General features: G+C 43.2%; 1 protein-coding gene across 1 annotated transcript; it reads right to left on the bottom strand.

Moving 5' to 3' along the window:
• Positions 1 to 1,860: 1,860 nt before the first annotated feature.
• LOC137593384 (coiled-coil domain-containing protein 39-like) lies at positions 1,861 to 6,927 on the bottom strand. The gene is made up of 7 exons (XM_068312046.1): positions 6,746 to 6,927; positions 6,493 to 6,616; positions 6,221 to 6,380; positions 5,958 to 6,064; positions 5,668 to 5,808; positions 2,828 to 2,998; positions 1,861 to 2,121 (listed from the first exon to the last, which is right to left on the bottom strand). Exons 1-7 carry the CDS (start codon positions 6,925 to 6,927, stop codon positions 1,861 to 1,863), a joined length of 1,146 nt encoding a protein of 381 aa, XP_068168147.1.
• Positions 6,928 to 15,554: the final 8,627 nt, after the last annotated feature.

Here is a 15,554-nt window from a genome sequence, read left to right as displayed (position 1 = left end):
CATGGGGGTGTTGGTACCATAAAGGAGGCGGTGGTGGGAGGGAGGTGATGCCCAGGACTGCCCACCAACAGAGGTGAAGAGAGGATGGAAGTGGAGGGGGAGCATGGGGGTCGGGATGTGAGGAGGAGGCAGACAGTTGTGAACTGAACCTGTTGAAGAAGATATTCAGCTCGTTGGCTCTGTCTAGACCGCCTGATGGTTACCGTTGTCCCCCTGAGCACCCTGTGATCTTCTTCATTCCCGACCACACGTCCCTCATGTTGTTCTGCTGGAGTTTGGCCTCCAGCTTCCTCCTGTAGATCTCCTTACACTCCCTCAGTTTGTCTCGGACCTCGTGCTGCACTCCTTTCAATTCCCCTCGGTCACCAGACCTGAAAGCCCTCTTCTTCTTATTTAAGAGTTCCTTCAGGTCACTTGTAACCCATGGTTTGTTATTGGGGAAGCAGCGTACAGTCCGGGTTGGCACAGTGGTGTGTTCACAGAACCTGATGTATTCTGTGATGCAGTCCGTCAGGTTGTTGATGTCCTCCCTATGTGGCCTACAGAGCACATCCCAGTCCGTGGTGTCGAAGCAGTCCTGCAGTGCCTCAGCAGCCTCCTGAGACCACTTCCGGACCATCTTGGTGTGGACAGGCTGCCTCCTGACCAGCGGGACGTAGCTGGGATTTAGCAGGACCAGGTTGTGGTCTGCTCTGCCCAGGCGAGGAAGGGCTGTGGTGCTGTATGCATCCTTGGTGTTAGCATACAGCAGGTCCAAAGACTTATTGTTCCTGGTGGGACAGTCCACATATTGGTGGAATGTGGGCAATAATTGGTCCAGAGTGACATGGTTGAAGTCACCGGTGATCACTGTGAAGGTGTTGGGGTGCTGGGTCTGCATCCTGGCGACAGTGGAGGTGATGACGTTACATGCCGTTGGTGCGTCAGCTGATGGGGGGATGTAGGTTCCAATTATAACAGCTGACGTGAACTCCCGAGGCAGGTAATATGGCCACATTCCCACGGCAAGCAGCTCAATGTCCGGGCTGCAGAGACGCTCCTTCACGTGGACGTGTCCCGGATTGCACCACTTCTCACTCACATACAGTGTAATCCCTCCTCCCTTCTTCTTGCGGCTACTAATAACGTCTCTGTCCGCACGAACAACACTGAAGCCGGGTACCACCACGCTGTCGTCCGGGGTGTGCGAATGCAGCCATGTCTCCGTGAAACACATCATGCTACACTCACGATACTCCCGCTGGGTTTTAACCAGCGCGGCGAGCTCGTCCACCTTACTCCCCAGGGACCTCACGTTCCCGGTAACAATGGCCGGCACTGCCGGATGAAACCTCATCTTTTTCACCTTCAGCTTTGCCCCAGCTCTGCAGCCCCGACACCTCCTCCTCAGCTCCTCTGAGATGTCGGGCCTCACTCAGGGCAGCGGCCCAGCTGGGCGCAGAGCCATCAGCTAGTCGCGGGTCTAAACAATGCACTCACCGGTTGCCATGGGTATCACGCGAATAAAAAAGTTGGGGATATGTCTAGAAAAGTTTCAAAAGGATAAGAAGGTCGTCACCAATCTGGTTGGCAATGGCAGGAAGTAAAAAAGCAAAGGTGAAAGGACAAAAATGAAGGAGAAACGATACAAAAACAAAGAAACACACGGGAGCTACTGTAACAGTCGCCACTTAGCATGGCGCCATGTTGATGATGTTAATAATACATTATCCATTAACATATTCTTCTCTTCCTCCAGCTGAGACTCTACCAACCTGGCAGCAGTCTATCTGGCCCCCTCAGCCTTCACCAAATCACCCTGTTTATCCTTTGTGCTGTTGCATGTGTTCTGCGTGTTACTCTGTAGCTCCAGGTTGGTGGTCAGAGATACAGCAGGGGGACAGAGCCAGAAACCCGCTCGGCCATGATCCTGGAGTCAGGACTGCAGCACTGGAAGCTGTCGTAGCCGTGTAAGAAGCTCCCCCTCAACTCCCCAGCAGAAACCGCAGCCACCGGCTTTGCGGAAACCACAGCCGCCGGCCATGTAGCAGTTTTTGACTTGAATATCCCTGGTCTGTTTTTCGTCATTAGCTTCATTTCTTCACAGTGGAGCTCCATCTCCAATAGACTGCTACAGCTCCACTGTTGAAAGGACAGGTACAGGAAGTCATTCCTGCCACAAGCCATCGCTCTGTACAACAGCTACAAAATATCAGATAGAGTTCCGCCAGTCTGAGGTTTTAGATATGGCTTTTATTAGGTCTTGTGTATGGCCACAGGGTGCCACATTTATTTATAACTTGATGCCTGATATTTTTAATATTGTTATTATTCCTTTTCCCTATTGTCTTAATTTTCTTAATTGTATACTTTCCCTGTTTCTGTCTGTTCTTATATTTAAATGCCACCGTAACCTTTAAATTTCCCACTTCAGAATCAATCAGTCAATCAATCAATCAATCAATCAATCATCTCTGTCTGTCTGTCTGTCTGTCTGTCTGTCTGTCTGTCTGTCTGTCTGTCTGTCTGTCTGTCTGTCTGTCTGTCTGTCTGTCTATTAATTAGCTGGCTGTTTCTCTTTTTCCCTTTCAATTTCAGTATATCCTTTTTGAGTTCCAGGCATTGTGCTAGTCATTTTCGTGACAGTGTTCTCAGACATACTACTCATTTGAGTGGCAGACTTAGCCTTGGATCCTTAATGGCAGGACGGAATGAATTTCAGAGTTGGAGGAGGCAGACTGGCCTGAGGTAAACAAAAAATAGTCAGAAAAGTTAGAAAAACGTGCTTTTACCACTGAAAATCCTGAAATACCTATTGGATCTGAAAGGACAATGAAATGATTCACACCTGCATGAAGCGTTTCTTCAGCAAATTTGTGAGGTCATTTTTGCCGTCCATGTTTAGGAGGTTCTTGAACCGTTCATAGGATTCTGTCATCTCCCTCAGGATAATGTCCTTCTCACAATTCACTGTCGCCGGGTCGTTATTGGAATGTATTTCCTTGATCAACCTAGAGCACTAGCAAACATCATGACAATATCAAAATATGATCAGGGTAATTGTTAGTTGTTCCTTTATTTACATCAATTCTGGAGCGTATTGTTCTCAGTATGCACTGGGTTCCATACACTCTAGGTCCTGAAATTAAAATTATTTTACACAAAAACAACTGTTTGTAGTGGTCCACCACTACATTTATTATTTATAGCATTTTGAAAATACAGTAATCCCTTGTTACTTGTGGTTGATACATTCTAAGGCCACCCGTGAAAAACCAAAATCTGCGACATAGCGACAAACTATCTGTTTTATTATTTATGGTAATTTAAACATTTATTGAATCACACCATACTGATATTAAACCACCTTATATCTCTATTACCCAGTAGCGAGCCGTGCATTTCATACTTAGGCCTTCAGTGACATTCTACTTAGTCCAACATGCACGAGTACATCCTATAATCCTGCAAGTGGCTCCCACCGCAGCCACCAAAATAGCGTTCAAGATATGGTGTTTGTAACTTCTCACAAAAGGACACAAAAACCATCACTTCTGAAGAGGTGTCAGCTCTACTCCTTTTATTGCCACTCACACCGAACAAGCTGCAGCCACACCTTTATAGATGTTACGCAATTATGTCACAACAAAACCACTGAAACTAACTCTAACAAACACCTTTATAGACGACACACAACAAGGGTCAGGACAAAACCACTGAAACTAACCGTAACACACACCTTTATAGACGACACACAACTACGTCACAACAAAACCACTGAAACTAACCCTAACACACACCTTTGTAGATGACACACAACTACGTCACAACAAAACCATTGAAACTAACCCTAACACACACCTTTATAGACAACACACAACTACGTCACAGAAGAAAACCCACTGAAACTAACCCTAACACACACCTTTATAGACGACACACAACTATGTCACAGAACAAAACCAACTGAAACAAACCCTAACACACACCTTTATAGACGACACACAACTACGTCACAACAAAACCACTGAAACTAACCCTAACACACACCTTTATAGACTACACACAACTATGTCCCCAAACACACACCTTTATAGACGACACACAACTACGTCACAGAAGAAAACCCACTGAAACTAACCCTAACACACACCTTTATAGACGACACACAACTACGTCACAGTACAAAACCCATGGAAATGACCATCATTTATGACACCTTGCTCGAGAAACGAAATACAGAAATACACTAACACACTACTAGTTGTTACATCACTCTTGTATAACACCCGTTATTTTCCAGCAGTGAGGGCGTTACAGTGAAACAAGACTCTTTTAAATATGGAGAATTTACATAAATAATTTGCCTGTACTCACCAAATCAGTTGTTCAAATGGCTTATTTAAACACAAAATCAATATTTTTCCTTTCCTCAAGAACACTTCAATGACTTGGTCGTGCGGTTTATCTGTGCATTTTAATTCCAGCAACAAATCATTTTCTATTGACATGGATACCAATGCTGAAACCTCGTCTGTCCAGTCTCTCTTGTCTCACAAGAGCTAGCTTCTCTTCAAATGCGCATCTTCAAAACGGCATTGCGAGTATATCAGCAACTAAATCTTCGTTTTGTACTCCTTCAGTCATTGTGGCAGCAAAAACCATATATTCAAAACACATGCAAACCTGGCGTAATTCTCTACACTCTAATGGTCGCCCGAATCTTGTGATGTGCATAGTGCCGCCTTCTCAGAGTGAGTGTCCAATCACAGGACATGTACATGTCAGGACAACGTGGAGCAAGCTAGCAGGCCTAAGAAGGCCAACTCGTGATCTCATTGGCTGTTGCATCTGTCTATAAACTACTGTATATGTGCCTGTGTTCTCAAGGCTGGCATTCAAGATTCTGAAGACCCTGGGCAGATTTAATTCAATCTCGCAACACAAGCTGTAATTATACCAAAGTTTTGGATAATTAATTAACTAATTCTAATTCTAATTCTAACTAATCTTTTTGAAGACAAGACGATCTTGTCATCAGCCCCTTATCATCCCCACCGCAACCCCTAATGGGGCAGCAGTGGCTCAGTGGTAGAGCGGGTCGTCCAATGTTCTGAGATCGGCGGTTCGATTCCCGCTCCCGCCCAAAAACACCCGGAGGTGAGCTGACAGTGGTAGGTGTCAGCTCACATCCGGAGCACTGCCGAGGCGCCCTTGAGCAAGACGCCGTCCCCCTTACAAGTTGCTCATTTGGGGCGCACCACAAAGGAGCTGCCGGCCACTCTACCTCCTTGGCATGCATACAGGCCCCCCCTGTGTGTGTGTTTTTTCAGGGCCTGTAGACACTAATATATGCATGGGATTGGATTTGTCTGACTAACTAGAGTGTGCTGTTAATTTCCCTTTGGGGATTACTAAGGTACATTAAATTAAAATTTAAAAATTAAATTAAAAATTAAATTATCTAAAATACAGGTCCCGGATGGTGCCGGAGTCTATCCCTGCCTACTACAGGCAAGAGCTAGTGTACACCTTGGATATTGCCAGCTCACACACAGACAGAAAAACGTTCACGCTCATATTCACTCATACGAACAATTTAGCGTGTCCAATTCACCTAATTGGTGATGAAGGAAAACCAATTACCAATGCTAGCAAGGATATGTTGAATAATGATTACTTGTTTACCTGTTTTGTAGCTCTACCAATTTTTTCTTGCTGAAGAGATATTTCTTTGTTCAGCTTAGTGATTGTTGGCTGTTTGTGCAGAAACTCCTGTTCTTTCACATTTTCTTCCAGCAGCAGACTATCAAAGGTATTTTTCAAATCCTGGAGTGTAGCACATAAACATGCAAAAAAAGTGACATAAATTTGTTTGATGATGCAGTATGGCATTATACTTACTGTATATGAATTTTATACTGAGGTATTTCATATTCAGTCACTATTGGTCAATAGTGGCTGTAAAAAGGACTAACCTGCAATTTGTGTTGGAGGTCTTGAATCAGTTCACTCTTAACTTTGAACATCTGTTCATTTGTCTTCAGCTGTTCTTCTAGATTCTGTCTCATCTGGAACTCTGGACCTAAACAATCATTTTGATCAATCATTGTTGATTAGTTATTTTCAGCAGATAGAGAACAAAAAATACCAAAATAATTTCCCAATTTTGTGTTAGTGATCTATGGTAAAGAAGGTTGTTACAGCGCTACTGTCCATTCAGTCTACTGCTCAAACTTACTGGATTCGTTTGCCCTGTTCAGGGATTGATGAAATTTTGCGTTATTGTTGTCAAACAACACAATGGTGTCCTGAAATGCTCTGTTTTCCATCTCAATCTTGTTGAATTCATCATTCAGACATCTTATCGTCCTCTTGAGCTCCTCCGTCTCCTGTGCAGCAAATTGAAAAGCACACATGATTTGATGTGTTGGTGTTCACTTGCAGGAACAACTGACTTTGTTTTCTGCAGACTCTTAATTTGTTGACAGTGTTGTGTTTAAGACCTCTTACCTTTTCAATATGATGAACCTGGTATCTCTCTTCTTCACCCTCAGAAGTGGACTTTGAGAAGTTCATGATCTCAAACCGATTCTTGGCATTTTTGACCTTGGCCAATTTGTCATTGAGCTCAGTACTGAGATAAAAGCAGACAGAATTAATTGTGGGAAGACACAGCAGAGATGACTAGTAATTTCAAAATAATACAACATGACACCAAGCAAAGTTTGAGAAAAGTTAAATATGGTCAAATCTGAGTGTTTACCGGAGTGCCTGGTTATTCTGTTCACTGATCTTGAGCTGCTTTTTGAGAATGCATCTAGAGCTGTTGCCCAGATGCTCTCGTGACTTTATGGCCGTCTCTAGGTCCAGCTTCTGCTTCTCAAGGGACAGCATACTGCCTGCGTGCTTGTACAGAAGATCCCTCCTGCGATTCACCTCTATCATCAGGAAATTGTGCTCCGTTGCAATGTCCTGAAGTACATATGATAGATAGGTAGATAGATTTACTTAAATGATCCCAAACTGGGAAATTTACAATTGACAAATGAGAGCAACAACTGGTGAGCATTTTCAGACACATGTAAAATCAACAGGAACCAATGCAGTCAGAGATTGCAACATCCGTGACATCACTGAATTCAAAATTTTACCCTGACCTACTTGCATAGGTCAACGATCAAAGCTAGTGCTCTGACATACTGTCATTGATCAGAGCAGTAGTTTTGATCTATGGTCTTACTCACACTGGCCTTCCCCCGTTTCTATCTTATCCAGTTCCTGAGTGCACAAAAGTTGAAATTTGACCTTGACTAGTTTTCTCAGGGTCAAGGTCATCATCTCACTTTCATCCCCTTTGCTGCTTGAGTAATGTGCTGTTTGTTTCATCTTTCTATCTGCAACGGTTGCGCAGATATTTGGTGGACATACAAACGGACAGACGGACGAACACTGACAATTACAATACGTCACCTCTTTGAAGTGGGCTGTAAAAACGGTATCATCATTGTTACATCCCATCATTGTACCGTCATTGTCTGACTGATGATTTCAGCCATGTTTGTCTTTACAGATGTGCAGAAACAGATCTTTTAACTCTATGTGAGCATAAGGGTGAACTTTATGTCTGGTTACCTGTCTCCTGAGCTTGAGTGTCTTCAGCTCCTTTTCAATTGTTTCACAGATGACATGGAGGTGGTCTACCTTTCTGGTCAGATTATTCTTTTGAGCATCCACCCTCTCCATCTCTCTGCACAAGACACAAGAATCTTCCTGTAAAAGACATGAGCTGAAGTTATTTCATGGCTCGATTGTGGAAAAAAATGCAAAAGAGGACAATGAAGTAATCAACAGTCACATCATAAATGACCTTAGACTCTTTGACTGTGGTGCCTAGCTTGATGGCTGCTTTTTTTTTCTCTTCTAGTACATCGGAGAAATATGCAATTCTCAATTCCCGGTACTTCTTTTCTTCATCTGAGTCATGTTGCAGCTTTCTCAGTTTTTTGGTCAAGTCAGCAATGCTGGATTCCTACAATTGCAGGAAAGTGTGAGGAAAAATTATTAGCACTTAAGATTCTAGCAACTGACAGGGATTGTAGTCTGTGTGAAGTAGGTTAGCATGCCTTTTCAATCTGTGCTCTCTGCAGTTTCATTGAAGTTCTCTCCAGGTTGTTGATGTCTTTTTCCATGCAGGTGATGGTAAATTTAGCCTTTGAAACCTGAATGATGGTATCCTGTTCCTTTGATTTGAGGGCATGCAAATGGTTTCTGTGGCTACAAAGCTCATTTCTGGTCTTTTCCATCTGGGCCTTCAAATCCTACAGCAAAAAAACATGGGCACACAGTAGTATGAGGGGCGGCAGTAGCTTAATCCACTACGGTCTTGTTAAGACTGTTAGCCTATATCTGATTTTGAGCCCATCCAGATTGATTTTGCATATCTTGTTTGTAGTCTGAACAGTCCTATACCACATAAAATCTGATTTTTGTGGGACAGATTGAAACTCCTTTTGGGAGGTAGTTTTGTGTCGAATAGGGACAGAGGCGTCTTCAGTCTGAACAGCTCCAAACACTCTGATCGGACACGGCGGACCGTGACGTCATATTTGCAATGAGAGAGCAAGGCACCAGAAGGAAGAGTGTCGCATTACGGAGCGGTAAATAACATAAGAATTGACAATGTCTGGTGTGTGAGATTTTCTCCACCTCTACCAGGCAGTGAAATCACCAACACGCCGAGGTAACAGAACTTCATGTCCGTCATCGTTGTTGTTGTTGGGACCGTTGCAATTATATGACCTCACACATTATGCACACTTAACAACAACTCCACCCCGATGTCGTTGTTACAGCAACCTATCAGATTGGTTGATAATGTGGCTGAGTCTAAACAGAGCAAGATCGCATTTGGACACTTGCTTAAAACAGTGTGAACAGCCATCCCTAAAAATCATATAAATCTGGAAATTATCTGATATGCCTGCAGTCTGAACGGGGCCTAAGGCTTGGACTGGGGACCAGAAGTCACCAGTTCAAGACCTTAGTGGGCCAAAAATATTTGAAGTGTTAACTCGTAATTGGATGTGACAGTTCACCTCCTGAGAACTGCCGAGGTGCCCTTGACAAGGCACCATCAAGGTGCACCCACATGAGAGCTGCCAACCAATCTACCTTCCATTATCAGCATGCCTAGAGACATGTAGTGTGTTTTTAAGTGTGTATATGGGCCTTTATATACACATGCCTGTGAACTATTTGGAGTGGAAAAAAAGCAATTTACCTCTGGGGGTTATTAAAGGATTGATTATTACAAGAAAATTGTACATCTTTTTGAGCACTGACATGACCATGTCCATTTACTCCCTGAAATAATTATTCCTAAAACAGGTATAAAACATCATTGTATTGTTATACATTACAGGACTGACTGTTGACAATAATCTACCAACATGATGCAAACTCAATAAAGGAGATATTTTCAGAAACAAAAAAGAAACATACAAGGGATATGATTTGATACATTGCTATTTACTGTGATTTAATGTGATTGAAAAACTAGCCGAACGAACATTCAGTGTCACGGATATACGTATCTTAGTTTATGTTTTCATATCTTTACCGCAGCCCTTTATTGTTTGTCATTCATTGATGTTTAATTTTTTAATTTTTTTTTTTTAATTTAATTTTATATACTGGTTTGATCCCCGAAGGGAAATTAAGAGAGCACACTCTAGCTACTGATTACAAACGCATGCATACATATTTGTGAGTACAGGCCCCTGTATCACACACACACACACAAAGGGGCCTGTAGGCATGCAGGGGAGGTAGAGTGGCAGGCAGCTCCTTCTTGGTGCGCCTCAAATGAGCAATTTGTAAAGGGGACGGCACCTTGCTCAAGGGTGCCTCGGCAGTGCTCCGGAGATGAGCTGACACCTCCCACTGTTAGCTCACCTCCGGGTATTTTTGGGGGGGCGGGAGCGGGAATCGAACCGCCGATCTTGAATCATAGGACGACCCGCTCTACCGCCCGCTTTACCACTGAGCCACTGCCGCCCCCACTGCCGTTTAGTGGGCGATGCGACCGGAACGAATACCCAGACTGAAGTTTAGGCCGTTGTGGTCATCTCCTGTTCTCTTGTTCAAGAAAATGAAAGGATCAAGTGTCTGCTATGGGATCGTTACATTGCTTACATCTATTGCTGCAAAATGTTCCTCCAGAAGTTTTTCCATTAGTGCAGCAGTTTCTTTCTCGCTGACAGATGTCTGAGTCACTGCTTTCAGCTGCTCTTCCAACTTAGCATTGAAGTCTCTGACTGACCGGAGTCTAAAGTGCACACAAACATATAGACAAAGGTTATGTTCTGAACCACAAACAGAAATTAAGTAACAGGCAAGTTTTATATAATTATACTTACTTGTTTTCATAATTTGCAATGTCTTTCTCCACGGTGGAAATGTTGGCCTTCATGGAATTTAAGCCAGAGACTGCTCTATCCCTTAAAGTTTGGAAATGCTCCAACTACAAAACAGGACTTACATTTAATTTGGCAACAGTATTAAAATTCTTTCATTGTTGAACTGCTTTGACATACTTACCTTGTTCTTCTGTATCTTGCAACAGTTCTCCTGCTCATGCAAGTTGTATTGGAGCTGGGCAGACAGTTTTTTGGTTGAGTCAGTCTGCTTCTTAATTTCCCTGTTGTTACTCTTCTGAGCTTCCAACAAGGTTTTCTCCTCCTTAAGGGTGTCTTTCCTTGCGTTGATCATCTGGCGGATTTGGGTAATTTCCTAGATGCATGAACAAACAAAGAGCCATGTTTAAATTCCGTTGGCTGTTTTTACAGCTGTTTTTGCATGTCTTTTGGTGTGTTAGCATGTCTTTTATGGACAGACTTTACCTGTGCACACTGTTGAATTTCTTTGTCCCGTTGCTGCATCTGCTTGATGGTGTTTGCCCACTGGTTGATGAGATGTTGCCTCTCCACAGATGCATCCACCCAAACTTCTTTGGTTTTCTTCAAGGCAAGCTTGTTAGGAAAGAAGGGGATGCAATGTCAGTCTGTGACATATAGATTTAAAATATTTCCCATGGAATTGACTGACATGTCTATCTATCTATCTATCTATCTATCTATCTATCTATCTATCTATCTATCTATCTATCTATCTATCTATCTATCTATCTATCTATCTATCTATCTATCTATCTATCTATCTATCATTCAACAACATGCTGTACAGTAAATAATCATTTACAATAGAATTAAAAGTCATGTTGGAGCAATTTCAAATATGAAATCGTACTAGCCTAGCCTAGCCTATTCCATAACCCAGGAGGGTGGGGCACCACAAACAACCCACGGACAGTCATCATATGGTGTATCTTGAACCTGGTGGTGCCCATCCCTCTCCAGGTTGGATACAGTTTAATGTCAAATCTATTTTTTCAACAATCATTCACTAAACCTTCATTAGAAACTGTATTTTCAAAAACATGTAGACACTCAGAGTGTCTACATTTTTGTGATACCATTTTTTCTCATTACCTCTCATTTATTTGATCATGCCTGCAGCAAACTCGAAAGAATGGAACAATTCATCTTTTCTACAGTGCAGTTCTACTGCTTTAATGTGAAATTGACATGTTTTGCACTGTGAATGGGCGGCAAGGTGGCGCAGTGGTTAGCGCTGCCGCCTCACAACACGGTGGACCCGGGTTCGAGTCCCGCTCTGTGCGGAGTTCTCATGCTGTCCCTGTGTCTGCGTGGGTTCTCTCCGGGTTCTCCGGCTTCCTCCCACCTCCAAAAGCATGCGCTTCAGGTTGAGTGACCGGTCCCAAATTGACCGTAGGAGTGAATGTGTGTGTTAATGATTGTCTCTATGTGTCTCCACGGTACACTGGTGTCGTGCCCGGAGTGTCCCCCGCCTCGCGCCCTGAGACTGCCGGGATAGGCACCGGCTCCCCCGCGACCTGCGTTAGCGGATTAAGCGGGTTAGAAAATGACTGACTGACTGCACTGTGAATATAGAAGACATCCAGCTGGACTAGCCTCTACTTCCAATTCCAATAGTAAGTATGCTCACTGCAGCTCCGCTGTAGAAATACTATGGTGAAGCTTGATGGATGGACAAAGTCCATTATTTATCCCAAATATTAAGAATATAGTTTTCTTGAGGGCACAAGCCAGTGTCTTATTGTGCCAGTCACATGCCCGGATAAATACAGAGGGTTGCGTCAGGAGGGGCATCCGACGTAATACTTTTGCCAAATCAAACAAAGACTAGAAAACATGGATGCTGTGGCCTGGAAGTAGCAAAGATCAGTCAGGATGAAGTGAGGAGGGCACTGAAGAGGATGAAGAGTGGAAAGGCAGTCGGTCCTGATGATATACCTGTAGAGGTTTGGAAGTGTCTAGGAGAGGTGGCAATAGAGTTTCTGACTGGGTTGTTCAACAGGATCTTAGATAGTGAGAAGATGCCTGAGGAATGGAGGAGCAGTGTGCTGGTGCCCATTTTTAAGAACAAGGGTGACGTGCAGAGTTGTGGCAAGTACAGAGGAATAAAGCTGATGAGCCATACAATGAAGTTATGGGAAAGAGTAGTGGAAGCTAGACCAAGGGCAGAAGTGAACATTGGTGAGCAGCAGTATGGTTTCATGCCAAAAGAGAGTACTACAGATGCAGTATTTGCTTTGAGGATGTTGATAGAGAAGTACAGAGAAGGCCAGAGGGAGCTGCATTGTGTTTTTGTAGATCTGGAGAAAGCTGATGACAGGGTGTCCAGAGAGGAACTGTGGTATTGTATGAGGAAGTCTGGAGTGGCAGAGAAGTATGTTAGAGCAGTGCAGGACATGTATGAGGACTGTCAGACAGTGGTGAGGTGTGTGTAGGTGTGACAGAGGAGTGTCACCACAAAACTGTGGTGAGACCAGCGATGCTGTTTGGTCTAGAGACAGTGTTACTGAGGAAAAGACAGGAGACAGAGCTGGAGGTAGCAGAGATGAAGATGCTGAGGTTCTCTCTGGGAGTGACCAGGATGGATAGGATCAGGAATGAGTACATCAGAGGGACAGCACATGTTAGAGGTTCTGGAGATAAAGTCAGAGAGGCCAGACTGAGATGGTTTGGACATGTCCAGAGGAGAGATAGTGAATATATTGGTAGAAGGATGCTGAGTTTTGAACTGCCAGACAGGAGGCCTAGAGGAAGACCAAAGAGGAGGTTTATGGATGTAGTGAAAGAGGACATGAAGGTATTTGGTGTGAGAGAAGAGGATGCAGAAGACAGGGTTAGATGGAGGACACTGATTGGCTGTGGAGACCCCTGAAGGGAAAAGTCCAAAGGAGAAGATTAAGAATAATCGTTTTCTTACGGTACCTGTGCAGACTTATTCTCCATTACTTCTTTGTCCATTCCTTTATGCTTCTGAAGAGCCTCCAGTTCCATATTTTCAATAGTATGCATGAGAAACTACAACAACAGAGACAAAAAGGCAGTTACAGACATTCCATGACATCCTGTGAGATCAAAGCTAGTGCTCTGACTTACTGTCATTGATCAAAGCGCTTTCTCAAGGTCAGTCATCATCTCATTTTCATCCCCTTTGCCGCCTGAGTAATTTGCTTTTTGTTTCATCTTTCTATCTGCAACGGTTGTGAAGATATTTGGTGGACTAACGAATGGACGGACGAACACACAAACAATGACAATTACGATACATCACCGCTTGAAGCGGGATGTAACAAAGTTATTAATTTTATAGTGTAAACAGTAATGCAGTGTCAGAGTAAACATGAGGTGACACTTAATTACTGATACTCTCTTGTGGATAGTCCCGTCCTCAAGAAAATAAGTCGATGGCTGGATGGATGGATGGATGGATGGATGGACGGACGGACGGACGGATGGATAGATGGACACACTGTAGAAAACGTACAGCCTACTGAAAGATTTGTGAGGCCATTTTCTTTTTACCTTGATTTTCTTTTCATTCTGTTGGGCAAACTCCATGTTAGCCAAGGTGTCCTTCTCTTTTTGAAGTGACTTTTCTAAAAAGGCATCTATGGTACACTTGTCCCATTTCATGAGGTTCTGGTACTCCAGTATCTGCTGTTCAACCTCATGGATGAATTTCTGAGACAAAACAGACGAAAGTTAAGTGGTACAACTTGTCTTTGCTTGAACACTGATGAATTCTATGAACGGTAGAAAACCTCTTGTGCAATCTTTTTCTCCTTCAAGGATTTGAAGTCCGTCTCCTTCTTGGCAGTCTGCTGTGTCATGTGCCCAGACTCCCTCTCTATGATGGCTGTGAGGTTTTTCTCCAGCTCCTCTTCTCTTTCAATTGCCTTACACAGAGCCTACATGTACAAACAAAATAAATACTATGGCAAACAAAGTTATAACTAGACACACTTCTTCAAAGCAATGAGTTCACAATGTGTTGTGGCACCAACCTGGGTGTTACTCAGCTCTTTATTGGCATTTTTTATGCTTTCGCATATGTATTGTTCTCTATCCTTGAGGCTGTCAAAGTTGTCATGCAGTCCCACCAAATCTTTCTCTTTAATGTGGATCTGTTGTGAAGAAAGTGATCTGGTTATACATATTATATGCATGTTCGTTTAGCCGCGGTGTAGCATCATTGAATTTATAAACATGTGTCTTTTATGGACACATTCACATCTACCTACATAAACATATTAACACTTGCTATTGGCTGACAGCATCTGTGTGTGCACGGCGTTCTGCGACTTACAATCCCTCCTGCAGCTTTTCTCTAATACCTTAGTGTTTTAAAGAGTCTGTGATAACCCGTGTTTTGTGGTGTGTGTGTGTTGCCCTGAGTTGGCCTACGTGTGTGTGTTCTGCATGTGATTACGAGACTGAGAAGGGGGGGTGGCAGCGAGACTGCCATCCGGAGATAGGAGATCACCTGCAATGTTGATAAGATTCTACAACCGTTAGCTCAAGATTGCTCTTCTGAAAGTAGGCTTCAAACTGAAAGGTAAAAATGTTTACCTTAACAAAAATGTCACTGAAAAGAATGCTGATATTACCAAAAAGCCTCATCAACTGAAGTATGGGCTGATTGACAACACCTGGACAAACAACTGCAGGATCTTCATCAAAACAAAGAGGCTGTCTCCGGAGTAGATGAAAACAATGACGATCAAGGGTGTTGAGGAGCTAGCAAAGTACCATCAATCAGGTATGGCCAAAGATAAAAATTGTTACTACAGCGAAGGGGAAAGTCACCATTTCTGTTGAGTTTAAAGAAATGAACCTTATGAAGAGAATCCCTGAGCAAGATAGTTTGGAGTTGATAAATTTGTGAATTACACTCTCATGGGCTTAAATGGAATTACTGACACTGACAACTTGTGCAAAACCAGGATGGACAAGAGCTGTTACGACACCAAAGATCGGTACAACAGAATCACTTCAAAACAAAGAGCCACTACACCCATTTTGGACACAAGGATTACATAGAACAGTTGAGAAACCATTCAGCATTTAATTTCAAACCATTTTCTTGTGATTGCAATCGTCACATCTTCAAGATGAATG

This window comes from Antennarius striatus, chromosome 4 (assembly GCF_040054535.1).
Source record: "Antennarius striatus isolate MH-2024 chromosome 4, ASM4005453v1, whole genome shotgun sequence".
In the NCBI taxonomy this organism is placed as follows: Eukaryota; Metazoa; Chordata; class Actinopteri; order Lophiiformes; family Antennariidae; genus Antennarius; species Antennarius striatus.
The sequence above is the reverse complement of the archived record's forward strand: the minus strand, read 5'-3'. Positions and strand labels throughout refer to the sequence as shown.

What these genes read in the sequence shown, in the direction of transcription:
- LOC137593384 (XM_068312046.1), bottom strand. Translation starts at nt 6,927, where the DNA reads ATGATAGAGGTGAATCGCAGGAGGGATCTTCTGTACAAGCACGCAGGC. An exon ending in AGGTTCATCATATTGAAAAG is followed by an intron (nt 6,381 to 6,492) that starts GTAAGAGGTCTT and finishes GCTTTTCAATTT; the next exon opens with GCTGCACAGGAGACGGAGGA. An exon ending in TGAAGAAACGCTTCATGCAG is followed by an intron (nt 2,122 to 2,827) that starts GTGTGAATCATT and finishes TCCTTTCAACAG; the next exon opens with TGGAGCTGTAGCAGTCTATT.